Genomic DNA, 25,011 nt, shown 5'->3' on the forward strand with positions numbered 1-25,011 from the left:
CTAATTGCAGTATCAACCCTAATCCAAAACTCTACCAAATTATCTAACTAAGTGGCCCTTGCCTCATTGGACACAAGTGTAGCTCAGTGCTGACCCAGGACCACTTACTGACCCTGTCTACCCTTAGATGCTGACTGATTAAGTTGGCATTCACAGTGTTTTATGTTTCAGATGTCAGTCATTCCCAATTTTTCCTCAACATCTAAATTTGGAATTCAGCTGAGTGTACACAGTAAATACAGTGACTAATATTTAATTCCATAAAGTTCTTCTATGGAAAGAAAGAATGAATAAAAAATGAACTGGCATTTATATAACTCAACCCCATAACCTTCTGACTTGGATGAGAGTTCCACCACTGATCTACGACTGCCATCTCTGTTCAGTCTCTCAATAGGACATTCAATTCAAAACTTAAAAATATTGCAAATTAGTTGACAGAATATTAACCTGAGCATTTATTCCCTATCTATTCAACACTAAAATGATGTGATAAAAACAGAAGAATGTGGCAGCAAGTGTACAAAACAAGAGCAAACAGTTTTCATTAGGAATTGTTTGAGCTAAGAACAGCAAGAGGGAAATATTAATAAAGCAACATACACATAGCCAATCACATCAGCGAAGGGTTGTTTGTAGAAAGCCTCATCCAGAATCCTAGGACGATCAAAAGGTCAGTTGTGTAGTCCGTGGACAGCAACAATCAGAAAGAGAAAACGTGGGAAAACAAGAGTAAGATGCTGCCCAAATAAACAGGACAAAACACATCACTTATAAAGGGCCTGAAATTCCTGGGGCTGGAGAAGGCAACATGTGGGAACATTGCCCCTGGATCAGAGAACTGGAATTTGGGGAGGGAGTTCCAGTTCCAATTACCTTTAATGTCTGCCTTAAATTCCAGTGGCAGGAGGTGGGGAATTGGTGGGGTGCGGGTAATGTCACTAATCGGTATTCCTGGCTGAGTGTATGGCCTTGCTGAGCCTGTTGGTCTTTTCCTATCCTTTTTTTGTAGGGTTGGAAGACTCATATCTCAAGGGCAACAACCAGCATTTGCAGCAAAATGACTTCTACCTTCAGCAAAAGACCATCGGTGGGAGTTTCCCCCGGCCACGCCTGCCCCCTCTGGCTGAGGTTTGGTGCAAACCTCCTGTAATGAAGTAAACGGGGTTTCTGCTGAAGAAACGATGGAAAAGTAGGAGATGCCTCGGGGGAAATTCCCACATGGATCTGGGTTTCTGATAAGCTGTGGAGCAATAGCCTGTATAGAAGGAGGATTTATTAAACTGCATAATATTTACTAATAATTTCAGCTATTTTGAGTTTAGAGATGTCCCAGTTTGTTGAACAACAGCATTAATGCTACAATTCTACAGTAAATGATTAAAGAGAGCGTAATGGCTTCCACAGTGGAGAATTCCCTTAACATGAGTTAGGAGTTGGGAGCCTGTCTTTCTAAAATGAGAGAAAACAAATTTAAAAAGTAGGAATCTATGTGGCTGTGGAAACAGTGAGATGTATCCAGAGGTTCTCAGTTACTCTGAGAAATAAATAGAGTTAAAAGAAAGCTGAATGCAGATGTTAAACAGATAACCTGTCTCCATTTCTGATGAAAAGTCATACGGACTCGAAACGTCAACTGTATCCCTCTCCGCAGATGCTGTCAGACCTGCTGAGTTTTTCCAGGTATTATTATTTTTGTTTTTGATCTGTCTCCATTGCCTGACTCTGTCCCCACAAATGCCCCTCAGTTCTCAGAGGGAGACGATGGGTGTACCAGTAAGCAGCAGGTCAGAAACATTCGAAGGGCTGATAAACTGCTGCCAACAGTGGCCGTGTGACCCAGGAGGGTGAGTAATTAGTAGCACTGCCAAACCAAACTGTAAGGTATTGGAGAGATTGATGTAATGAGGGGCAAAGTAGACATAATATCAACCAAGTCAGAATTGCAAACTGCTGTGGATTTGGCTCGAGTAACTTGTACTTTAGGGAAATTCTGATTCATAAGGGAGTGATACACTCAATAATAAAGTGCAGCAGGATTTATTTAGAATGTTTCCCTTCCTGAAAAATTGGTACAGAACTTTCCCTCATCATCCAAAGTGTTCCATCAGAAAGGCAAAGAACTGACCAAATCAAAGAGGGGGAAGTGAGAAACTTGTAACCGTGAATATATAAAAAGACACTTCAAGGGATATCTAAACTTAAAATTCCATAGACCACAACTCAAAGATTGTGTCCAGTTCTGGTCCTCGCACTTTAGGAAGGATGTGATGATCCTTGAAAGGGTGCGGAAGAGATTTACCAGAATGGTTCCAGGGATGAGGGATTGGAAAGGCTGGGGTTATTCTCCTTGGAGCAAAGGAGATTAAGGGCAGATTTGATAGGGGTGTACAAGATTATGACAGGTGTAAATAAGGTAGATAAAGCAAAGCTGTTCCCATTAGCTGATGGTACAAGGGCTAAGGGGACACAGATTTAAGGTTTTGGGCAAGAGACACAGGGTGGGAAGAACTTTTATACACAGCGAGTGGCAATGACCTGGAACTCGCTGCCTAGAAGGTGCTGGAAGCGGAGATGATCAATGATTCCTAAAGGAAACTGGATGGGCATTTGAAGGAAATAAATTTTGAAATTTACAGTAATTGAAAATTTGAATTTATCTTTCAATGAGCCATGTAATATAGCCACAGTTACCAAGGGAATCAGAAATCTGGCACATCTTCCCCAAAGAAAATGCTGTTGTGACTGGAGATCAATTGAAAATTTCAAAAGTGAGATTGATAGATTTTTGATAGGAAAGAGTATTAAGGAATATGGTACTAAGGCAATCGGGTAGAGTTAAGATACAGATCAGCCATGATCCAACTGAATGGCAGAACAGGCTTGAGGGGCTGAATGGCCTCCCCCATTCCTATGTCCCTTGCTGAATTATTTGTTTGTTATTTTAAAATGAGGCTTCAGATTATAATTTCCTATACATAGTTCAAGAAAACTTTATGTAAAAAAAGAATAAGTTTGGGTAATTTTGTGACAGGGCAGTGTTGCTCCTCTATACAAAACATTTATTTTTTGATACACAACAACACTCAGCTCTCAGCAACATGTGAATACCTGTTATTAGTTTTCATTTCTTCGAGGTGTTCTGCTTGTTGTATGTACCAATCCTCCAGCTCTTTCTTAGCTTTCTCTTTCCATTCTAGTTCTGCTTCACGAGAGTTGGCATCTAGCACAGTGAGACAGGAAGTAGTATAGTGAGACAGGAAGTACCGGAGGGACTGGCATCCTTGAAGGTGGATAAATCACCAGGGCCGGATGGATTGTATCCCAGGCTGTTAAAGGAAGCCAGGGAGGAAATAGCAGATGCTCTGAGGATCATTTTCCAATCCTCATTAGATACAGGCGAGGTCCCAGAGGATTAGGGGTCTGCAAACATTGTAACATTGTTTAAAAAGCGTGCGAGGGACAGGCCAGAAAATTACGGGCCGGTTACCCTGACTTCGGTGGTGGGAAAATTACTGGAAATAATTCTGAGAGACAGGATAAAATGTCACTTAGAAAGACACAGATTCATCAGGGATAGTCAACATGGTTTTGTTAGAGGAAGATCGCGCCTTACTAACCTAATAGGATTTTTTGAGGAAGTAACAAGGAGGATTGATGAGGGTAGTGCAGTGGATGTTGTCTACATGGATTTCAGTATAGCATTTGACAAGGTCCCACACAGCAGACTGGTCAGAAAGTGAGATCCCAATGGGATACAGGGGCAGGTGGCAGGTTGGATCCAAAATTGGCTCAGCGACAGGAAACAAAGGGTAATGGTCGATGGATGTTTTTGTAAATGGAAAATGGTTTCCAGTGGTGTTCCACAGGGCGCAGTGTTGGGGCCTGTGATGTCTGTTGTATATATTAATGATCTAGACTTAAATGTGGGAGGTATGATTGGGAAATTTGCAGGTGACACAAAAACTGGCCGTGTAGTTGATAGTGAAGAGGATAACTGTTGTCTCCAGAATGATATCAATGGTTTGGTTGAGTGGGTGGAGAAGTGGCAAATGGAATTCAATCCAGAAAAGTGTGAGGTAATGCATTTGGGGAGGGCAAACAAAGCAAGGGGATACTCAATAAACGGGAGGTTATTGGGAGGGGTGAGGAAGTAAGAGACCTTGGAGTGCATGTCCACAGGTCCCTGAAGGTGACAGGACAGGTAGACAAGAAAGTTTTCCTTTATTGGGCGAGGTATTGAATACAAAAGCAGGGATGTCATGCTGGAACTGTATGAAACGCTGGTTAGGCCACAGCTGGAGTTTTGTGTACAGTTCTGGTCACCACATTACAGGAAGAACATAATTGTTCTGGAGAGAGTGCAGAGGAGATTTACAAGAATGTTGCCAGGGCTTGAAAATTGCAGCTATGAGGAGAGATTGGATCGGCTGGGGTTGTTTCCCTTAGAACAGAGGAAACTAAGGGGTGACCTAATTGAGGTGCACAAAATTATGAGGGGCCTAGATAGGGTAGACAGGAAAGACTTGCATCCCCTAGCTGAGGGGTCAGTTACCAGGAGCATAGACTTAAGGTGATTGGTAGAAGGATAGAAGGGGATATGAGGAAAAACTTTTTCACCCAGTGGGTGGTGGGCATCTGGAATTCACTGTCTGAACTGGTGGTTGAGACTGAAACACTCAACTCATTTAAAAGGCAGCTGGATCTGCATCTGAAGTGCTGTAACCTGCAAGGCCACGGACCAGGTGCTGGAAGGTGGGAGTAAAATGAGCGGCTAGTTTCTTTTTTCTGTCTTTTGGCTGGCACAAACACAATGGGCTGAATGGCCTCTTTATGCACTGTAACCTTTCTATGGTTAAGAAGTAAGAATAATGCCTTGCCCAGAGTTTACTGGGATTAGGTTTCCATCATTCCTGCAGGGGCTTCCACAGGGAGGGGACGGAATCTGATATCACTCAAAAACAAGATTGGGATGCATGATTAACCCATACACATTGATTGTGATGCAGACAGCATATGAATTTGCTTCAATTATTTCAGTGTCCAGTCAGCATTAATGGTGTTGTTGATTGGCTGGATACATCAGCAGGTGGCCAGTATTGTGAGTGACTAGCACTGCTTAACAGTAGCCTGCAACTCTTAAAGGGGAGTGGATTGTAACTGATGCAGACACTGGCAGTTGTGCAGGAAGTGACTTTGACTTGGGAAACAGTGAAGAAAGGCACAAGATGGTCCCACAGCTCTTTCTCCGGTACATCGATGATTACTTCGGTGCTGCTTCATGTTCTCGTCTGGACCTGGAAACATTTATTAATTTTGCTTCCAATTTCCACCCCTCGGTCATTTTCACATGGTCCATCTCTGACACTTCCCTTCCCTTCCTTGACCCCTCTGTCTCAATTTCTGGTGATAGACTGTCCACCAATATCCATTACAAGCCTACCGACTCCCACAGCTACCTCGACTACAGCTCCTCACACCCAGCTTCCTGTAAGGACTCCATCCCATTCTCTCAGTTCCTTCGCCTCCGTCGCATCTGTTCTGATGATGCCACTTTCCAAAACAGTTCCTCTGACATGTCTTCCTTCTTCCTCAACCAAGGTTTTCCACCCACGGTGGTTGACAGGGCCCTCAACCGTGTCCGGCCCATCTCCCGCGCATCCTCCCTCACACCTTCTCCTCCCTCCCAGAAACATGATAGGGTCCCCCTTGCCCTCACTTATCACCCCACCAGCCTCCACATTCAAAGGATGATCCTCCGCCATTTCCGCCAACTCCAGCATGATGCCACCACCAAACACATCTTCCCTTCACCCCCCTGGCGGCATTCCGCAGGGATCATTCCCTCCGGGACACCCTAGTCCACTCCTCCATCACCCCCTACACCTGAATCCCCTCCCACGGCACCTTCCCATGCAACTGCAGAAGGTACAACACCTGCCCCTTTACTTCGCCCCTCCTCACCGTCCAAGAGCCCAAACACTCCTTTCAAGTGAAGCAGCATTTCACTTGCACTTCCCTCAATTTAGTCTACTGCATTCGCTGCTCCCAATGCGGTCTCCTCTACATTGGAGAGACCAAACGCAGACTGGGTGACCGCTTTGCGGAACACCTTCAGTCTGTCCGCAAGCATGACCCAGACCTCCCTGTCGCTTGCCATTTTAACACACCACCCTGCTCTCATGCCCACATGTCTGTCCTTGGCCTGCTGCAATGTTTCAGTGAAGCTCAACGCAAATGGAGGAACAGCACCTCATCTTCCGACTAGGCACTTTACAGCCTCCTGGACTTAACATTGAGTTCAACAATTTCAGATCATGAACTCTCTCCTCCATCCCCACCCCCTTTCCAATCCCCCTTTTTCCAATAATTTATAATTTTTAAAATATATTTTTCTTTTCCCACCTATTTATTTCGATCTATCGTTTTATCTCCACATTTTACTCCATTTCGATCCCTTCCCCCCCCCACCCCCACTAGGGCTATCTGTCACTTGCTCATCCTGCTTTCCACCCCTAATGTCACCATTAGCACATTCCTTTAGATAATATCACCACCATCAACACCCCTTTGTCCTTTTGTCTATGACATCTTTCACAATCTCTTCTTTGCCTCCACCTATCACTGGCCCTCTATCCAGCTTCACCTGTCCCCCCCCCACCCTCAACCAGCTTATATTTCACCACATTTCTATATTTCTTTAGTTTTGATGAAGGGTCATACGGATTCGAAACGTTAGCTGTGTCCCTCTCCGCAGATGCTGTCAGACCTGCTGAGTTTTTCCAGCTATTTTTGTTTTTGTTTCAGATTTCCAGCATCCGCAGTACTTTACTTTTAAACAAGATGGGGGAGAGTGGACACCAAAATTTTCAACTGCTGCGCAGGAGCCCTTGGTGAAAGGGATGGAAAGAAGGATAGATTCTCCTGTATCTGTAACTGACAGTACGCTCATACCCAATCCTCCCGTCACAGCCCACTTCCCCTCATCCCACACTCTCTTCTGATGTGTAAGTCACAGATGGTGCAAGTATGTATCTCTTAACTTTTCCCTCACTTATTGAAACACACCCCCCGCGTTGTACTTTTTCCCTTACAGATACCCAAGAAGTGTAACCTGCCCAAGCAGTGGAAGAACAGTGTTATCATTTTTGTTTTAATGTTAACTTGTTGCTTGTGCTGAGCTATAATTCTGACAAGAAATGGAAGTACCTTCGACAAGCACACGTCACTGTTCATTCTGACTTGATGTTTCATCAATGTCTTTGCTGAAAATACAGCTTCACATCAGGAGGTTGTGCTCAATAGGACCAACAGGGACTTGACAGGATGGATGCTGAAAGGATGTTTCCCCTTGTGGGAGATACTAGAACTAGGGTACACAGTCTAAAAATAAGGGATCTCCCATTTAAGATGGCGATGAGGAGAATTTTTTTCTCTAAGTGGGCCGTGAATATTTGGAACTCTCTTTCCCAGTGGAGGCAGGGTCATTGAATATTTTTAAGGCAGAGGTAGACCGATTCTTGACTAACAAGGGAGTCAGAGGTTATTGGGGCTGGCAGAATGTGGAGTTAAGGCCACAATCAGATCAGCCATGATCTTATTGAATGGCAGAGCAGGCTCGAGGGGCCGAATGGCCTACTCTTGCTCCTAATTCCTATGTTCCTATGTAACATTTTCAGTGTTGCAAAAGAACTGTTGCTGTATTCATCACAGCGTTCACATTAAAATGGTATGTCACTATACCTGGTTCTGAGGGACCTGTCCAATGAATATCAATGAGCTGCTCTAATATCTTTGAGCGCAAAGTGGGTGACAGTTTAACCTCAAGGGGGTTGTAGCACACGGTGTGTAGCAGATTGTTTTGTCTGAGTTCTAGAAAATAAGTATTAAATTTGTTGTACATCCCAGAAAGATTTGCTATCAGCTGAGGTTTAATGACATCAAAGTCAATTTATTTTTCACAAATGAAAGAATGTGGGAACTCAAACATATTAGCTGTTCCCCCAGAGCCAAGAACTTTCCAAACTTGCCCTTTCCATATGATTATGTCAATTCTTTTATGCTGGGCAACAAGTTTCCTCATTTCCATAGTTTCATTCAGCAAATTCTTTTATCCATTCACGGGATGTGCGCTTTACTGGCTGGGCCAGCATTTATTGTCCATCTCTAGTTGCCCTTGAGAAGGCGGTGGTGAGTTGCCTTATTGAACTGCTGCAGTCCATGTGCTGTAGGCACATGTGGAGGCAGCGTCCAGACCAGCAGAGCTGATTTGATACGATCATGGTTACGATGCTGGAGGAATTGGTTTCAGTGATGATGCTGGAGTTAGTTTGCCTTGTCCTCCCACGACTCTGAGTATCCTGCAGAGACACCGCTCGTGGAAATGCTCTAGTGCCTGGAACTGTCTTGGTAGGTGGCCCAAGTCCCACTGCCTTATGGAAGGGTGGTGACAACAAAAGCATCATAGACTAAAGCCTTTGTCCTGTTATGGAGATCTCTGCTGTCGAAGACTCTGTTACGAAATGTTTGGAAGGCTTCTCCTGCATAGCTGATTCTACCCTGGGTCTTCTCCTTGTTTGTGACCAACGCAGATCCCCTTTTTATCACTTAAGGATGGCATCCGATCTGAAGGAGGGGAAATGTTTTAAGGACACTCTGAAAGCCTCAATAAAAAGGGGATGAATTGAAATCTGTGCATGGGAAGAATTAGCCACAAACAGCGCCATGTGGTGGTGCCTCATCCAATAAGGCACAGCACAGTCAGAAACTGACCATATAAACTCTGCTGTAGAGAAGCGACAAAAGCGGAAGGGCAGAGAGCAGAATCCTGGCATGAGAACACCCCTCTCCAAGGACAACTCTTATCCTCTCTGACCAAAGACCTGTGGCCCCAGGATTGGCCTGCTGAGTCACCCGACAAAATACAAATCATGAAGCTAGCAGACATCCCCCTCCTTTCAAGGGATTGATGACAACGACGGTGTAGGTACACCCACACTGCTAGTAGGAAACTGGTTCCCGGATTCTGAGGCAGTGACAGTGAAGCAACAGTCAGGATGGTGTCAGGCTTGGAGGGGAACTTGTATGTGGTGGTGTTCCGATGTGCCTGCTGCCCTTGGCCTTTAGACAGTAGAGGTCACAGGTTTGGAAGGTGTAATCGCGTTTCACTGAATGTGTACGCACAGTCACCCAGCTTTAACCAGTCACATTTCATCATTCTGTACCTTGGAAAGTTAAAATTTCTTATCAGATAAAATTAAACGTACAGATTCTGTCTTGAGATTTCTTTTAGTCATTCATGGGGTGTGGGCTTTGCTGGCTAAGCCAGCATTTATTGCCCATCCCTAGTTGCCCTTGAGAAGGTGGTGGTGAGCTGCCTTCCTGAACCGCTGCAGTTCCTGTGGTGTAGGTACACCCACAGTGCTGTTAGGGAGGGAGTTCCAGGATTTTGACCCAGCGACAGTGAAGGAACGGCGATATATTTCCAAGTCAGGATGGTGAGTGACTTGGCGGGGAATTTCCAGCTGGTGGTGTCCCCATCTATCTGCTGCCCTTGTCCTGCTAGATGATAGTGGTTGTGGGTTTGGTAGGTGCTGTCTAAGAAACCTTGATTAGTCCCTGCAGTGCATCTTGTATATAGTACAGACTGCTGCCACTGTGCATCAGTGGCAGAGGGGGTGAATGTTTAAGATGATGGGTGTGGTGCCAATAAAGCAGGCTACTTTGTTGATCCCCTGGCTTGACGGTAATGGTAGAGTGGGGGATATGCCAGGCCATGAAGTTACAGATTGTGGTGGAACATAATTCAGCTGCTGATGATGGCCCACAGTGCCTCATGGATGTCTTGTTTTGAGCTTCCAGACCTGTTGTGAACGTATCCCATTTAACATCACACCACACTACATGGTGGAGGCGTCCTCAGTGTGAAGACAAGGTCTGGTCTCTACAAGAACTATGTGTGGTTAGTCCAGTCCAATATTGTCATGGAGAGATGCATCTGTGACGAGTATATTTGTGAGGACGAGGTCAAGTGGGTTGTTTCACTTTTGTTGGTTACCTCAACACCTGATGCAGGTCCAGTCTGGTAGATATGTCCCAGGTTAGTGCAATCAATAATGGAGTTATTCAGCCATTCTTCATGATGGGCATTGAAGTCCCCCACCCAGAGTTGAATCTGTGCCCTTGCTACCCTCAGTGCTCCTTCCAAGTGGTGTTCAACATGGAGGAGGACATGAGCTGAGGGAGGGTGTGGATGATAATCATCAAGAAGTTCCCTTGCCCATGGTTGACCTGACGCCATGAGGCTTTATGGGGTCCAGAGTCAATATTGAGGACTCTCAGGATTCCCTCCCAACTGTATACACTTTGCTGCCACCTCTATTCGAAAGGAAAACAATTGAACTTCCGTCCCCTCCCCCATATCCGCTCCAACACCAAACTGCCTAATTTCACTTCTGTAATATTGCCAGTCTCCACCCCTGCCTCAATGCTGCTGCAGCTGAAACCCTCACCCATATCTTTATTAGCTCCAGGCTCAACAATTTCAACGGTCTCCTGGCCGGCCTTGCATCTTCCAAAAACTTGAGCTCACCCGAAATTCTCCTGTATCCTAACTGTCACTGGCTGTTCATCCATTAACGTTGTGTTCACTGACCTGCATTGTCTGCTTGTATGGGCTGCACAGTTAGACGGACCTGTGTGTAAATATGTAAGGAGTAGTTGAAAGGCCTGCTGAAATGTTTGATTTTGGCTGGATTGGTCACAGTCTAATTGAGCATCTGACTCTACTCTCTGACTTTCACCATTTCCCCTCCCTCCCCAAAAAATCCGGTAGAGATAGCCAGCAGAGGCATCTCAACTCCCTGTGATTCTGGACTGACAGCTTTTCAACCCTGGATTCAATGACAGCTGGACTACTCTACACTATAGATTACTAACCTAACCATAAATCATCAAATCATAAAGTACAGAAGAAGATCATTCAGTCCATTGTGCTGCCTCCTTAAAGGATTTACAAATCTGTCCCACTCCCCTGCTCTTCCCCCATATCACTGCAATTTTTGTCCTTCTCAAGTATCTATCCAATTTCCTTTGAAAGTTACCATGGAATCTGCTTCTGCCACCTTTCCAGGTAGTGCACTGCCGATCTCACCTTGTGGCATGAAAACATTCTCACTCTCCCCTGGCTTTTTAGTCAGTTATCTTAAATCTGTGCCCTCTAGTTGCCAACCCTCCCAGCAGTGAAAACATTCTGTCCCTATCTACTCAAAGCCTCATAATTCTCACCTCAATTAAATTTTCCCTTAACGTTTTCTACTCTTAGGAGAACAACCCCAACTTCTCCACTCTCTCTACGTAACTAAAGTTCCTCATCCCTGGTATTATCCTAGTAAGTATCCTCTCCACTCTTTCCAAGGCCTTTCCATCCTTTCTAACATGTGGTCCCCAGAAATGGTTGCAATATTCCAGCTGGGTTAGTGATTTATAAAGGTTTAGTATAATTTCCTTGCTTTTATACTCTATGCCTCTACTTATGAACCCAGACATCCTGTAGGCTTTTTAACTGCCTTCTCAACTTGTCATGCCACCTTCAAAGATTTGAGTGTGTACACCCTCTGGTCTCTCTGTTCCTGTGGCCTCTTCAGAACCGTAACAGTTTATACTGTCTCTCTTCATTCTTCTCTTCAAAATGAACCAATTCACACTTTTCTACGTTAAATTTCACCTGCCATGTGTCTGGCCATTTCACCAGAGATTTAGGAATGATTTACCTATTGATGTTGATTGCTTACCCAGCTCCGCTAAATGCTTTATTTGCTCTTCTCTCCATTTGCGTATGCTATCAGGCTCTTGGTGTAACTGATCAGCTTGTGAACTTGTAGAATGTGCATCAGCATCATTCTCCTGTCAAAAGAGGAATTTTTAAAAATGGATCAGTTGATCTCTACATGAACTGTGTTAATTAGCAAATAGACTAACTGGCTCCGAAATTCCCTTCCCTGGGAAGCAGTGGTATAGTATGCTTGGTCTAGATCCTGATCGAAGTGGGAATCCAGGAACTTTTCCAATGTTGATTGGCCTGACGCAGCTCCTGGGAAAGCCACAAATTGGAATTCCGACAGGTTACACTGGATAGCCCCCTAAAACGGGCATGGGAATCACAATGCGCTGATTACCCCACACCCCACTTGATATAATTCAGGCAGCACTACCTCTTTGTGCTACTTGTTCATCACCATCATTTCTGCACGCAGCCAGAGCTATCTGTACCGTTGACTGACTAAATGCATCATCAGGGACCCAAAATTGATATTTGTTAGTGTTACTTGAAGCCAGGCTGCATCTTAAAGGGAAGGTACCTTGTGGCTGAAGCATGTGCTGGGGTTCCTGACCTGAGAAAGAATGGATAGAGCAGGCACTCAGGTTGTTCAAAGCTGCACTACAATTCTTAGTGGAGGAGGTGACAAAGAGGAGAGACGTCTTGTATCCACAGGGACAGTGGCCCTCCAGACACACGGTGAAAAGGGGAAGCAGATAGCTGTGACGGTCAATGGCAGGAGTCTAGCCCTGGGATCCGGATGCAGTGCTGCAAGAAGTTCAATGACCCTATACAAGTGGTCAAAGTTGGTGAAGGTATCTTCAAATGTTACATCCAAACCAAGTAAACGACTTAACCTCAGCCACTGCTCAAATCAGCACATTCCATCACTCATCAACTAGCAATCTCTGCCAATCTATGCTCACACATAACACATATATGTTTCATCTCACCCTCACACTCTTAGCATTGCTGCAAGCCTCACATCCAATCTCACAACTTGCACATACTGCCAGCTAACCAACCATGATACCACATCACCCAAACATATTGCAACAGCAAAAAACATCCTTGACCTCATCCTCACCAACCTGCCTGCCGCAGATGCATCTGTCCATGACAGTATTGGTAGGAGTGACCATCACACAGTCATTGTGGAGATGAAGTCCCACTTTCACATTGATGATACGCTCCATCGTGTTGTATGGCTAAACCTGTGCCAAACATGATAGATTTCAAACAGATCTAGCAACTCAAGACTGGGCATCCATGAGGCACTGTGGGCCAGGAGCAGCAGTAGAATTGAACTCGAACATAATCTGTAACCTCATGACCAGGCATATCCCCCACTCTACCATTACCATCAAGCCAGGGGATCAACCCCAAGGAAGAGTGCAGGAGGGCATGCCAGGAGCAGCACCAGGCATACTTAAAAATGAGGTGTCAACCTGGTGAAGCTATAACACAGGACTACTTGTGTGGCAAATAGCAAAAGCAGCAAGTGATAGATAGAGCTAAGCGATCCCAAAACCAACGGATCAGATCTAAGCTCTGCAGTCCTATCACATCCAGTTGTGAATGGTGATGGACAATTAAACAACTCACTGGAGGAGGAGGCTCCACAAATATCCCCATCCTCAATGATGGGGGAGCCCAGCACATCAGTGCAAAAGATAAGGCTGAAGCATTTGCTACAATCTTCAGCCAGAAGTGCCGAGTGGATGATCCATCTCAGCCTCCTCCAGAGGTCCCCAGCATCACAGATGCCAGTCTTCAGCCAATTCGATTCACTCCACGTGATATCAAGAAATGGCTGAAGGCTCTGGATACTGCAAAGGTTATGGGTCCTGACAATATTCCGGCAATAGTACTGAAGACTTGTGCTCCAGAACTTGCCGTGCCCCTAGCCAAGCTGTTCCAGTACAGCTACAACACTAGCACCTCCCTGGCAATGTAGAAAATTGCCCAGGCATGTCCTGTACACAAAAAACAGGACAAATCCAACCTGGCCAATTACCGGCCCATTAGTCTACTCTCCATCATCAGCAAAGTAATGGGTGGGGTCATCAACAGTGCTATCAAGAAGCACTTGCTTAGCAATAACCTGTTCACTGATGCTCAGTTTGGGTTTCGCCAGGGCCACTCAGCTCCTGACCTCATTACAGCCTTGGTTCAAACATGGACAAAAGAGCTGAACTCCCGAGGTGAGGTGAGAGTGACTGCCCTTGACATCAAGGCAGCATTTGACCAAATGTGGCATCAAGGAGCCCTAGCAAAACTGGAGGCAATGGGAATCAGAGGGAAAACTCTCCACTTTTTGGAGTCATACCCAGCACAAAGGAAGATGGTTGTGGTTGTTGGATGTCAGTCATCTCAGCTCCAGGACATCACTGCAGGAGTTCCTCCGGGTAGTGTCCTAGGCCCAACCATCTTCAGTTGTTTCATCAATGACCTTCCTTCCATCAGAAGGTCAGAAGTGGGGATGTTCGCTGATGACTGCACAATGTTCAGCACCATTCACGACTCCACAGACATTGAAGCAGTCCATGTCCAAATGCAGCAAGACCTGAACAATATCCAGGCTTGGGCTGAAAAGTGGCAAGTAACATTCGCACCATACAAGTGCCAGGCAATGACCATCTCCTCTGGGTACATGATTCAAATCCCATCGTGGCAGCTGGTAGAATTTAAATTCAACTAATAAATCTGGAATTGACAGCTAGTCTCAGTAATGATGACCATGAAATTGTTATCAATTGTTGTAAAACCCATCTGGTTCACTAGTGCCCTTTAGGGAAGGAAATCTGCCGTCCTTACCTGGTCTGGCCTACATGTGACTCCGGACCCACAGCAATGTGGTTGACTCTTAACTGCCCTCTGAAATGGCCTAGCAAGCCACTCAGTTCAAGGGCAATTAGAGATGGGCAACAAATGCTGGACTTGTCAGCGACACCCACATCCCATGAAAGAATAAAGAAAAGAAAACAACCAGCCACTAACCTGTAGTTTGCAATTGCTTTAAATACCACAAGGTGGGGGTCATGGATCCTTCCTGTTACTGAATGCATGCTCAGCTGTGTGAGGTTAAGAGAGTGTGTTATCTGGAACTTTGAGCTCCAAAATAGTAGCGCTAATATTAAATGAGTGTTGCACGCTGATTGTTGTCTCAATCTGCCTGCTCTGCATACTCCCAGCGACTGTAATGCGCTCTAATCCCTTTACCAAAATGCCCAACACGACCTTGTCACAAGTGTGCGCATGTGCATAGACGCCATTGTGGAGCCCGAAAGGCACTCATTCTACCTAAACACAGATGCTACCGAGCTCAGTTTCTTCCCCTTGTTCTCACTTTCACTGTCTGTGGTACATTGGGTCAAAGTACCGCTGTTCACTGGGACAAGGAGCCCAGCTGCATTAGAATGGTGCTAACACCTCCCCAAAATAATGAAGCTGAGAAATTGCTCAATGTAGCTGGGAGTGGGGGAACGTGTAATGCAGTGACAATATCTCAGTGAAAAATGTGGTGTGGGGTTGGGCGGGCAGTAGAAAGCAAGGATTTTAAAGGAAAGGCTAGAAGAATGAACAAGGTGAGGTGCTCAAAAGAGCACAAGGGGGACAGACCAAGCTGAGAATTGATGATATAGAACACACTTGTTTATTTGATATCCGACCTCTGTGTTGGTTTAAGCCACTAACAAGTTATGTAAAATACTGCAAAGGAACTAAGGGATTTTGTGATTGGACTGGTAAATGGTATTAAAGATCTGCCATGATCTTATTAAATGGCAGATCAGGTTTGAGGGTCCATATGGCCTATTCCTGCTTCTATTTTCTTATGTTCTGATAATGATTACCTATTCTTCAGCTCAGCCATGGGGTATTCATAGAATCTTGCAGCACAGAAGGAGGCCATTTGACCCATCCTGCTTGTGCCAACTCTTTAAAAGAGCAATCTAATTAGTTCCATTCATCCTCTCTGTCATGAAGATAATAATGTATAAAATGTTACTGGAATTTTTTTTTAAAATAGAGGTTTAGCCTGTGGGTGTGTCTCTGTGTGTGTGTTTTAATTGGATTGAAGCCAGCTAGTTTCTGGCTGCTTTGATGTGTAGTAGTTTTGAGATGTAAACACAGAGGTAGAGGACATTTGCATTTTTTTGGATAGAGCATTCGAGTGGGGGTGAAATCTTGCACCTAGCTAGGAGACACCAAGCAATATATTTATATTACTGATAAAATTGATACTATGAAAGGAGTTCAAAGGGCCTGGTGTTACAATGAAAATTTACATTCAAAGAGAAGTGCTGGGTATAACCTGAGGGGAGTTTGTGTGTGCAGGGCAGAGGCAATGTAACATCAAAGCAGCTGTAAGCCTACAACTGCCTGCAAAGGAACCAAAGTGAAAGGAACCTCATTTTGAATTTGTACGGTGAAAATGCTTTGCCTGATGTCTGGTTAAAGTCTGTGGGCCGCTGTTGCCTTAGTGGAGATTAGTTTGGGAATTTGTTAAAAGTTATGATAGTAATTTGTAGCCATGTGTATGTGTTTAACTTGTGTAAATTAATAAATGTCTCATGTAGTTTGATATAAAACCTCTTGAGAACTGGTGGTCTGATTCCTGAATTTAGAGCTGCATCTCAAACATACTGCTTAAAAATATAGGTTATGACAGTTGTTTAAAGTTTCCCTCTGGGATTTTAAATAACAGCCTTTACCAACTGTTGTATCACAACACTCTCTTTCCCCAAAGCTCTGCAATTTTTTTCATCTTCAAATATTTATCTAATCCCCTTTTGAAAGTTACAGTTGAATATGGTTCCACACCAGATCATACACAACTCCTTATGTAAAGTGAGTTGAAACACTATGGGTGTAGTCCAATGGGTGTGTCAACCTTGGGGAATTGGCACACAACCAAATTAATATTTGTGCTCAGGGCTAAGGTAAAGGTTTTAATGAGCATTTTAAAAGGATGAGATAGAGTCAGAAATGTTTAGAGAGGGAATTTCAGACCTTAGGGTGCAGGCAGCTAAGTTGGATTGCCCAAAGGATTGGCACTGAGCTCCTTCCTATCCCTGATTGTCATGGATGTTCTAATTGAGCAAGTGAGACAGAAATGATGGACAATGATGTTTGCAGATGATATTGAGGGAATGATAAGAGCATGACCGAGTATCTGGAGAACAGCACTGGAAGACAGAGGAATGAAGATCAGTAGAGCAAAAATTCAATATATTATCTGTCAGTTTGAGCCTAGGGAAATGGATCAGAGCGAAGGTGTAATGGGTGAAGATTTGAAGAAAGTGAGTAGTTTCAAGTACCTGGGGTCAGTGGTGGCAGAAGATGAAAGTATGGAAATGGAAATTAAGCAACGGATTACTCTGGTTGGAGTAATCAGAAGACATGCACTCGGTATCTACGATCTCCTGCAGCAGTGATTCTTTGACATGTCCTGGTAGTTCCATCTTCAGCTGATCAGCTTATTCTGATGGTACAGCATCTCCCCTCTGCCCTCCCCATTCTAGAGTTTTGCCTCTGCTGCTGAGCATGTTGATCCTCATCGCCACTTGGCCCAATATTTGAGAACCATAATTACAATAATTTCTGGAACACTTATCCCCATTCTTATGGCCTTATGATGCCAGGAAGGTCATGATCCCCTCCACTGCCGAGCATGTACAGACCTATTCCAGCAACTTCTACACACTCGGTGGCACCTGTGTGCCAGTGGCTGAGTGCCCCGTTCAGCTGTGCTCCCTTTTAGGGTCCAACTAATTCCATGGTGGGGCCATGGCTGGCTTGTGCTGTGTTGCCTCCTCCATAGACACTCCATGTATCTGATCCAGTGTGCAACCTGTCCACCCTCACAAAAATTCCACGTTAGCCATTAACAAGCTGACAATGAGCTCGTTAACAAAATTAATAGCCTAATATTCAAATCAGATGGGTCACCAGGGCCTGTCTTCCCCTGATCTAAGCAAAAATGCCAGCAGCAGAAACAGCAACATAAAACTAGCATGCCAGCCAGTGGCATTAACTCATACACCCACCCATCTCCCTGGCGGCTTCCATTGTGACCTAAAAGTTCAGCCCTGGGTCTTTCACCAACCAAGGATAGTATGGGTGATTTGCAATCCCTGGGATGCCATGCTCACCAGGAGAGAATTATTTATAGAATTTACAGCAAAGAAACAGTCCAAATGGTGTTTCTGCTCCACTTGAGTCCCCTCCCATCCTTCTCCATCTAACACCGCCAATACATCTTTCAAATTCTTTTCTCCCTCAGGTGTTTATCTAGCTTCCCCTTAAATGCATCAATGCTATTAATCTCAACCACTACTTAGGGTAGCAAGTTCCAATCTGTTTGGTCTTTACTGATATGTATAATCTCTCAGTCCTGGTATCAACTTTGCACTTTTTGCACCTTCTCCAGTAAATTCCATTTTATAATCAGGGTTACAATGTTGTAGCGCAATTCCGATCTGCTCTCCTTATCAACACAGCTTCACTGCTGGGGAGTACAGAATCATAGAACAGTTTCAGCACAGGAGGCCATTCAACCCATTGTGTATTTGCTTGCTCTCTGCAAGAGCAATTCACCTAGTGCCACACCCCCAACCTTTCCCTGAAGCCCTGCAAATTTTTCCTTTTTAGATAATGATCCAATTCCAATTTTGAATCTACCTCCACCACACTCTCAGACAGCACATTCCAGATCCTGACCACTCGATTGACCCTGTCTCCACCACACTCTCAGACAGTGCATTCCAGATCCTAACCACTCGATTGACCCTGTCTCCACCACACTCTCAGACAGTGCATTCCAGATCCTAACCACTCAGTTGACCCTGTCTCCACCACCCTGTCAGACAGTGTACTCCAGATCCTAACCACTCGATTGACCCTGTCTCCACCACACTCTCAGGCAGTGCATTCCAGATCCTAACCACTCGATTGACCCTGTCTCCACCACACTCTCAGACAGTGTATTCCAGATCCTAACCACTCGATTGACCCTGTCTCCACCACACTCTCAGGCAGTGCATTCCAGACCCTAACCACTCAATTGACCCTGTCTCCACCACCCTGTCAGACAGTGTACTCCAGATCCTAACCATTGACCCTGTCTCCACCACACTCTCAGGCAGTGTATTCCAGATCCCAACCACTCGATTGACCCTGTCTCCACCACACGCTCAGACAGTGTATTCCAGGTCCTAACCGCTCGATTGACCCTGTCTCCACCACACTCTCAGGCAGCGCATTCCAGATCCTAACGATTCGATTGACCCTGTCCCCACCATAATCTCAGACAGTGCATTCCAGATCCTAACCACTCGATTGACCCTGTCTCCACCACACTCTCAGGCAGTGCATTCCAGATCCTAACCACTTGATTGACCCTGTCTCCACCACACTCTCAGGCAGTGCATTCCAGATCCTAACCACTCGATTGACCCTGTCTCCACCACCCTGTCAGACAGTGTATTCCAGGTCCTAACCACTCAATTGACCCTGTCTCCACCACACTCTCAGGCAGCGCATTTCAGGCCCTAACCACTCGATTGACCCTGTCTCCACCACACTCCCAGGCAGTGTATTCCAGGTCCTAACCACTCGATTGACCCTGTCTCCACCTCACTCTCAGACAGTGTATTCCAGATCCTAAACACTCAATTGACCCTGTCTCCACCACACTCTCAGGCAGTGTATTCCAGATCCTAACCACTCACTGAGTAAAAAGGTTTTCCTCACATGGCCATTGCTTCTTTTGCCAATTAATTTAAATCAGTGCCCTCTGGTTCTCATTCTTTCTAACAATGCAAACTGTTTCTCCCGATCGACTCTGTCCAGACCGCTCATGATTTTGAATTCCTGTATCAAAAGTTCTCTTAACCTTCTCTTCTCCAAGGAAAACAGACCCAGCTTCTCCAATCTATCTATGTTTCTGAAGTTCTCCCTCCCTGGAACCATTCTCATGAACCTTATCTGCACTTTTTTAATGCCCTCATATCCTTCATGAAGTGTTGAGCCCAGAACTGGACTCCAGTTGAGATTGAATCAGTGTTTTATAAAGGCTAATGATAACTTTCTTGCCTTTGTATTCCATGTCCGTATTGGTAAAACCCAGTACCTCACAAGCTTTATTAGCCGCTCTCTTAACCTGCCCCTGCTACCTTCAATGATTTGTGAGCTTATGCCCCCAGGTCCCTCTGCTCCTGAACCCACTTTAGAATTGAAACTTCTTTAGCCAGAGAGTGGTGAATCTATGGAATTCATTGCCACAGAAGGCTGTGGAGGCCAGGTCATTGAGTGTATTTAAGACCGAGATAGATAGGTTCTTGATTGGTAAGGGGATCAAAGGTTACGGGGAGAAGGCGGGAGAATGGGGTTGAGAAACTTATCAGTTTTGCCATGATTGAATGGCGGAGCAGGCTCGATGGGCTGAATGGCCTAATTTCTGCTCCTATGTCTTATGGTCTTATGGTCTACCCTTAATTTCATATTGTCTCTCCACGTTCTTCCTACCAAAATGAATCACTTTACACTTCTCTGTATTAACTGTCATTTGCCACTTGTCTGCTAATTCCACCAACCTGCCTATGTCATTTTGAAGTTTAACATTATTCTCCTCACAGTTCACAACACTTGCATTTTGAAATTTTGAAATTGTGCCCTGTACACCAAAGCCTAGGGGATCACCCCACATATTCCCACTTACTTTTTCTGACAAGCACTCAGGGATTAAAAAACACAAAGGCACAGCAAATTTATAACATACCTGAAACGAATCTCCATTAACAGTATCCACTTCACCAGTAATCTCTGAAAAGAACAAGAGGACCATATCAGTGTTAATAACCACATCCCACTGATGGATAAAGAATACATACAGCTATTCATGCTGCTTTCACTACTTTCTGTTTGAAAGATGCACAAAACAATTGTACTTAAACTTAATCAGTGAAATCTCACCAATTTCCCTCAAATCTCCATTACTTCTTTTGCCAATAACCTTAAATCTGTGCCCTCTGGTTCTCCATCCTTTCACCAATGGGAACAGTTTCTCCGTATGTGCTCAGATTTGAATTAAAGTTTAAAGTAATTGGCAAAGGAAGCAATGGCGATTTGAGAAAAACTTTTTTACATGCGCATGCACACGCACTCTCGCCATTTGGTCCCCAGTCCATGCCACTGTTTATACTCCTCCTGAGCCTTTTCCTGCCCTTTTTCATCAGCTTAACCCTCTATTCCCTTCTCCCTCATACGCTTAACTAAATTCCCCTTAAATACTCGATATTATTCGTCTCAACTACCCCATGTGGTATGGGGTGGTGTTGGCATAGTGGTATTGTCGCTGGACTGGTATTCCAGGGACTCAGGGTAATTCTCTGGGAGCCTGAGTTTGAATCCCACCACAGCAGATGGTGAAATTTGAATTCAATAAAAATCTAGAATTAAAAGTCTGATGATGACCATAAAACCATTGCCAATTGTTGTAAAAACCCAATGGCCTTTAGGGAAAGAAATCTGCCATCCTTACCTAGTTTGTCCTACTTTTTTACACAGAGGGTAGTGGGTGTCTGGAATTCGCTACCCAAGTTAGTGGTAGAGGCAGAAACTCTAAACTCTTTTAAGAAGTACCTGGATCTGCACCTTAAGTGCTGTAAGCTGCAGGGCTATGGGCCGGGTGCAGGAAGGTGGAATTAGAAAGGGCACCTGGGTGTCCTCGGGCTGGCATGGACAAGATGGGCCAAATGGCCTCCTTCTGTGCTGTAACTTTTCTATGGTTCTATGTGACCCACAGGAATGTGGTTGACTCTTAAATGCCCTCTGAACAAGGGCAATTAAGGATGGGCAATAAATGCTGGCCCAGCCAGCGACACCCACATCCTGTGCATGAAAAATAAATCACGTTCTTACCACTTGCTGCATTAAAAAGGTAACAATTTGTCACACTGCTTGTCTGATATAATTTATTTAATGAACGGAAATTATCTCCAACTATATATAGAAAAAACTGAAGTCATTGTCTTTGGTCACAAATTCTGTTCCCTGACCACCGTTAGTATCCCTCCTTCTGACCACTGTCTGAAGCTGAGCCAGACCATTCACCACCCCGGTGCTGTGTTTGATGCGGAGATAAGCTTTTATACAATATCTGCTCCATCACTAAGGGCGCCTACTTCTACCTGTTGATTGTATATTAATTGTGTTTAAATGTGTGCAGGTGGAGAGCATTGAGTGGGAATCCCAAATAAATGGATACAAGCTTAAACTGTGGTTGTTGGGTTTGATGGTGCATGCTTGTGAACTCTGTAAAATTAATATAAAAGTATGTAAAAATTGGTTCCAATTCCATCCTTGACCAACTGGATTTCAGGAATAAAACATGGTAGCAGAGGATGGTTGCTTAAAAGTGAAGATTGGAAACTAAGGAAAAAAATGTTAATTCCAATCCTAGTATCCTTTGTGAAAAATGGCAGAAAGCAAGTGTAAATTGTCAGGGAAGAATGAGACTTATACGGATGAGATTTATAAGTGGCTAAAGCGATGCTAGTTGCTAGGGGGGTTTGAAGAGGGACTGGGAGATACAGATGTTAGAGTGAACTCTCCCACAGCTGGAAAAGTAATCTTGAAAATCCTTTCAGCTCTAATGGCCACATTATTCATGGGAGTGTACCACCCTAAGAGGCAGCAGATACAGAAAGGGAGCTATGGAGACTAAAATGTGCCCATGGCCTGAACAATGCTTCTAGTGTGTGGTTTTTTTTGGTGATATTTGTTTTGATGAAAATAGATTCTGTTCAATTTAAAGCAGATCCTGTATGTTTTATTGGTATCTTAAAGGAAAACTGTCAGGCGTCTTCATCATGCATGTTGATGATTTCTTATGAGATGGTACAGTGAAATTTGAGAAATGTGCTATGAAAAGGATTAGAGTAGAATTTAAAATTGGGAGTTAGGTTTGTGGGGCTTTTGAATATATTGCCCATTAATGGGTCTCAGTTGGTGTCCAGGCAGAAAGACCTGCCCGCCCCAGGCTTAGGGTAGAATTGTCCAGTCATGAGGAAGCAGTGAGGTAACGGCGTGACGGGCCAATCAGACGCCTCCTGTCAGCGAGACGGCATGTTTCCCGAGACTGCACAGTTTATGAGACGGGAAAGGGATGATATGGTGCGAAAACAACCGGCGGGTAAAACATCTTTTTTAAAACCCGCTACCACACTTAATGCAAATCTGAACAATTTCACCCTTAATTGGGGCAGAGGTGGAAAGATGGCAGGGTCCCCAACTGGCACCCTCCCACCCAATTAAATGCCCCCCACCTCCAAACTCACCTCAGGGGAGGGCATTAAATTCTGCCCAAGAGTACAGTGTACAGTTTTGGTCTCCTAAGGAAGGATATACTTGCATTGGAGGCTGTTCAGAGAAGGTTCACTGGGTTGGTTCCTGGAATTAAGGGGTTGTCGTATGAGGGAAGGTTGAGCAGGTTGGACCTTTACTCTTTGGAGTTCATAAGAATGAGAGGTGAACTTACTGAAACATAAAAGATTGAGGGGGCTTTACAGGGTAGTTGAGTTAGACAGATCCTCGAACCAAAGGGGATTCAACTGAAACTGGTGTTATGATACAGCAGTTGGTAAAGGCTGTTATTTAAAATCCCAGAGGGAAACTTTAAACAACTGTCTTAACGTATATTTTTATGTGGTATGTTTGATATGCAACTCTAAATTCAGGAATCAGACCACCAGTTCTCAAGAGGTTTTTGTATAAAACTACATGAGACATTTATTAATTTACACAAGTTAAACATATACACACAGATACAAATTACTATAATCATAACTTTTAACAAATTCCCAAACTAATCTCCATTAAGGCAACAGCAACCCATAGACTCAACCAAACTCCAGGCAAAGCATTTTCACCTTACAAATTCAAAATGAGGTTCCTGTCACTTTGGTTCCTTTGCAGACAGTTGTAGGCTTACAGCTGCTTTAATGTTACATTATCTCTGCCCTGCACACACAAAACTGCTATCTGTCATACCCAACACTTCTCTTTGAATGTAAATTCTCATTGTATCACCAGGCCCTTTGAACTCCACCTCTTCTAACAATAAAACCCCTTTCATAGCACCAATTTTATTAGTAATATAAATATATTGCTTGGTGTCTCCTAGCTAGGTGCAAGATTTCACTCTCACTCTTGAATGCACTATTCAACAAAATGCAAATCTACCTCTACCTCTGTGTTTACATCTCAAAACTACTATACATCAAAGCACCCAGACTAGCTGGCTTTAATCCAATTAACACACCCACAGACTAAACCTCTATTTTTAAAAAATAATTTCCAATAACATTATATACATTAATGGCTTCATGACACTAGTTAATTAGATAACTTGCTTAATCAGGTTTTCAGAGGCTAGGTTCGGAGAGTATAAAAGTAGGCTGTGTTATAGTGCTGACTTTGTCTGCACTGGAGTGTTTGGCTGCAGTCGAGTGCTTCAGTTGGAGTTTGGTGGCTGAGGGAGTTCAGTGAGAAGGGAGGAGGTGCTCCTTTCTTTTTCTACCTTCCCTCAGAAAGAAGAGCAGCAGCCTTGGTAACTAGGAACTGGTGAGTAAATTGGAAAAGTGTACTATTTTTAAACAAGTTGCTGTACTTGGATTTAACTGAGAAATGCCAGGAATAAGGGAAATTTAGGGCCAGTATAAAAAAGTAATATAAATAATCCAAAGTAGAATAAAGTTAAAGCAAGGGAAGCAGAGTTAAGACATGGCAGGGCAGCTCAGTCGATTGGAATGAGTGTCCTGTAATACCATGGACGCTACAGATGTCCTAGCTGACCACATGTGCAGGAAGTGCTGTTAGCTGCAGAAACTTCAGCTCCGGGTTTCAGAGCTCGAGAGGCGGCTGGAGTCACTGTGGTACATCCGTGAGGCTGAGAGCTACGTGGATAGTATGTTCAGAGAGGTGGTCACACCGCAGCTTAAGGGTCTGAAGACAGAGAGGGAATGGGTGACTACCAGGCAGCCCAAGAGGAGAAGGCAGTAGTGCAGGAGTCCCCTGGGGTCCCGCTCACAAATCAGTTTTCTGTTTTGGAAGCTGGTGAGGGCGCTGGTTCCTCAAAGGAGTGCAGTCAGAGCCAAGTTTGTGGCACCACGAGCGGCTTGGCTGTGCAG

General features: G+C 44.4%; 1 protein-coding gene across 2 annotated transcripts in view; it reads right to left on the reverse strand.

Annotated features, from left to right (window-relative positions):
- LOC144694060 (clathrin light chain A-like) overlaps positions 1–25,011 on the reverse strand; it is a 49,850-nt gene that overhangs the window by 11,004 nt on the left and 13,835 nt on the right. The window contains exons 3-6 of one of the 2 annotated variants that reach the window (XM_078564456.1): positions 20,601–20,644; positions 11,793–11,904; positions 3,112–3,223; positions 604–657 (exon numbers count right to left, since the gene is read on the reverse strand). In XM_078564456.1, the coding sequence (XP_078420582.1) occupies positions 604–657; positions 3,112–3,223; positions 11,793–11,904; positions 20,601–20,644 (322 nt within the window). The remainder of the gene's footprint in view (positions 1–603; positions 658–3,111; positions 3,224–11,792; positions 11,905–20,600; positions 20,645–25,011) is intronic. The other variant, XM_078564516.1, reaches the window with a different exon arrangement.

Source organism: Cetorhinus maximus, chromosome 1, assembly GCF_964194155.1.
Source record: "Cetorhinus maximus chromosome 1, sCetMax3.hap1.1, whole genome shotgun sequence".
NCBI lineage: Eukaryota > Metazoa > Chordata > Chondrichthyes > Lamniformes > Cetorhinidae > Cetorhinus > Cetorhinus maximus.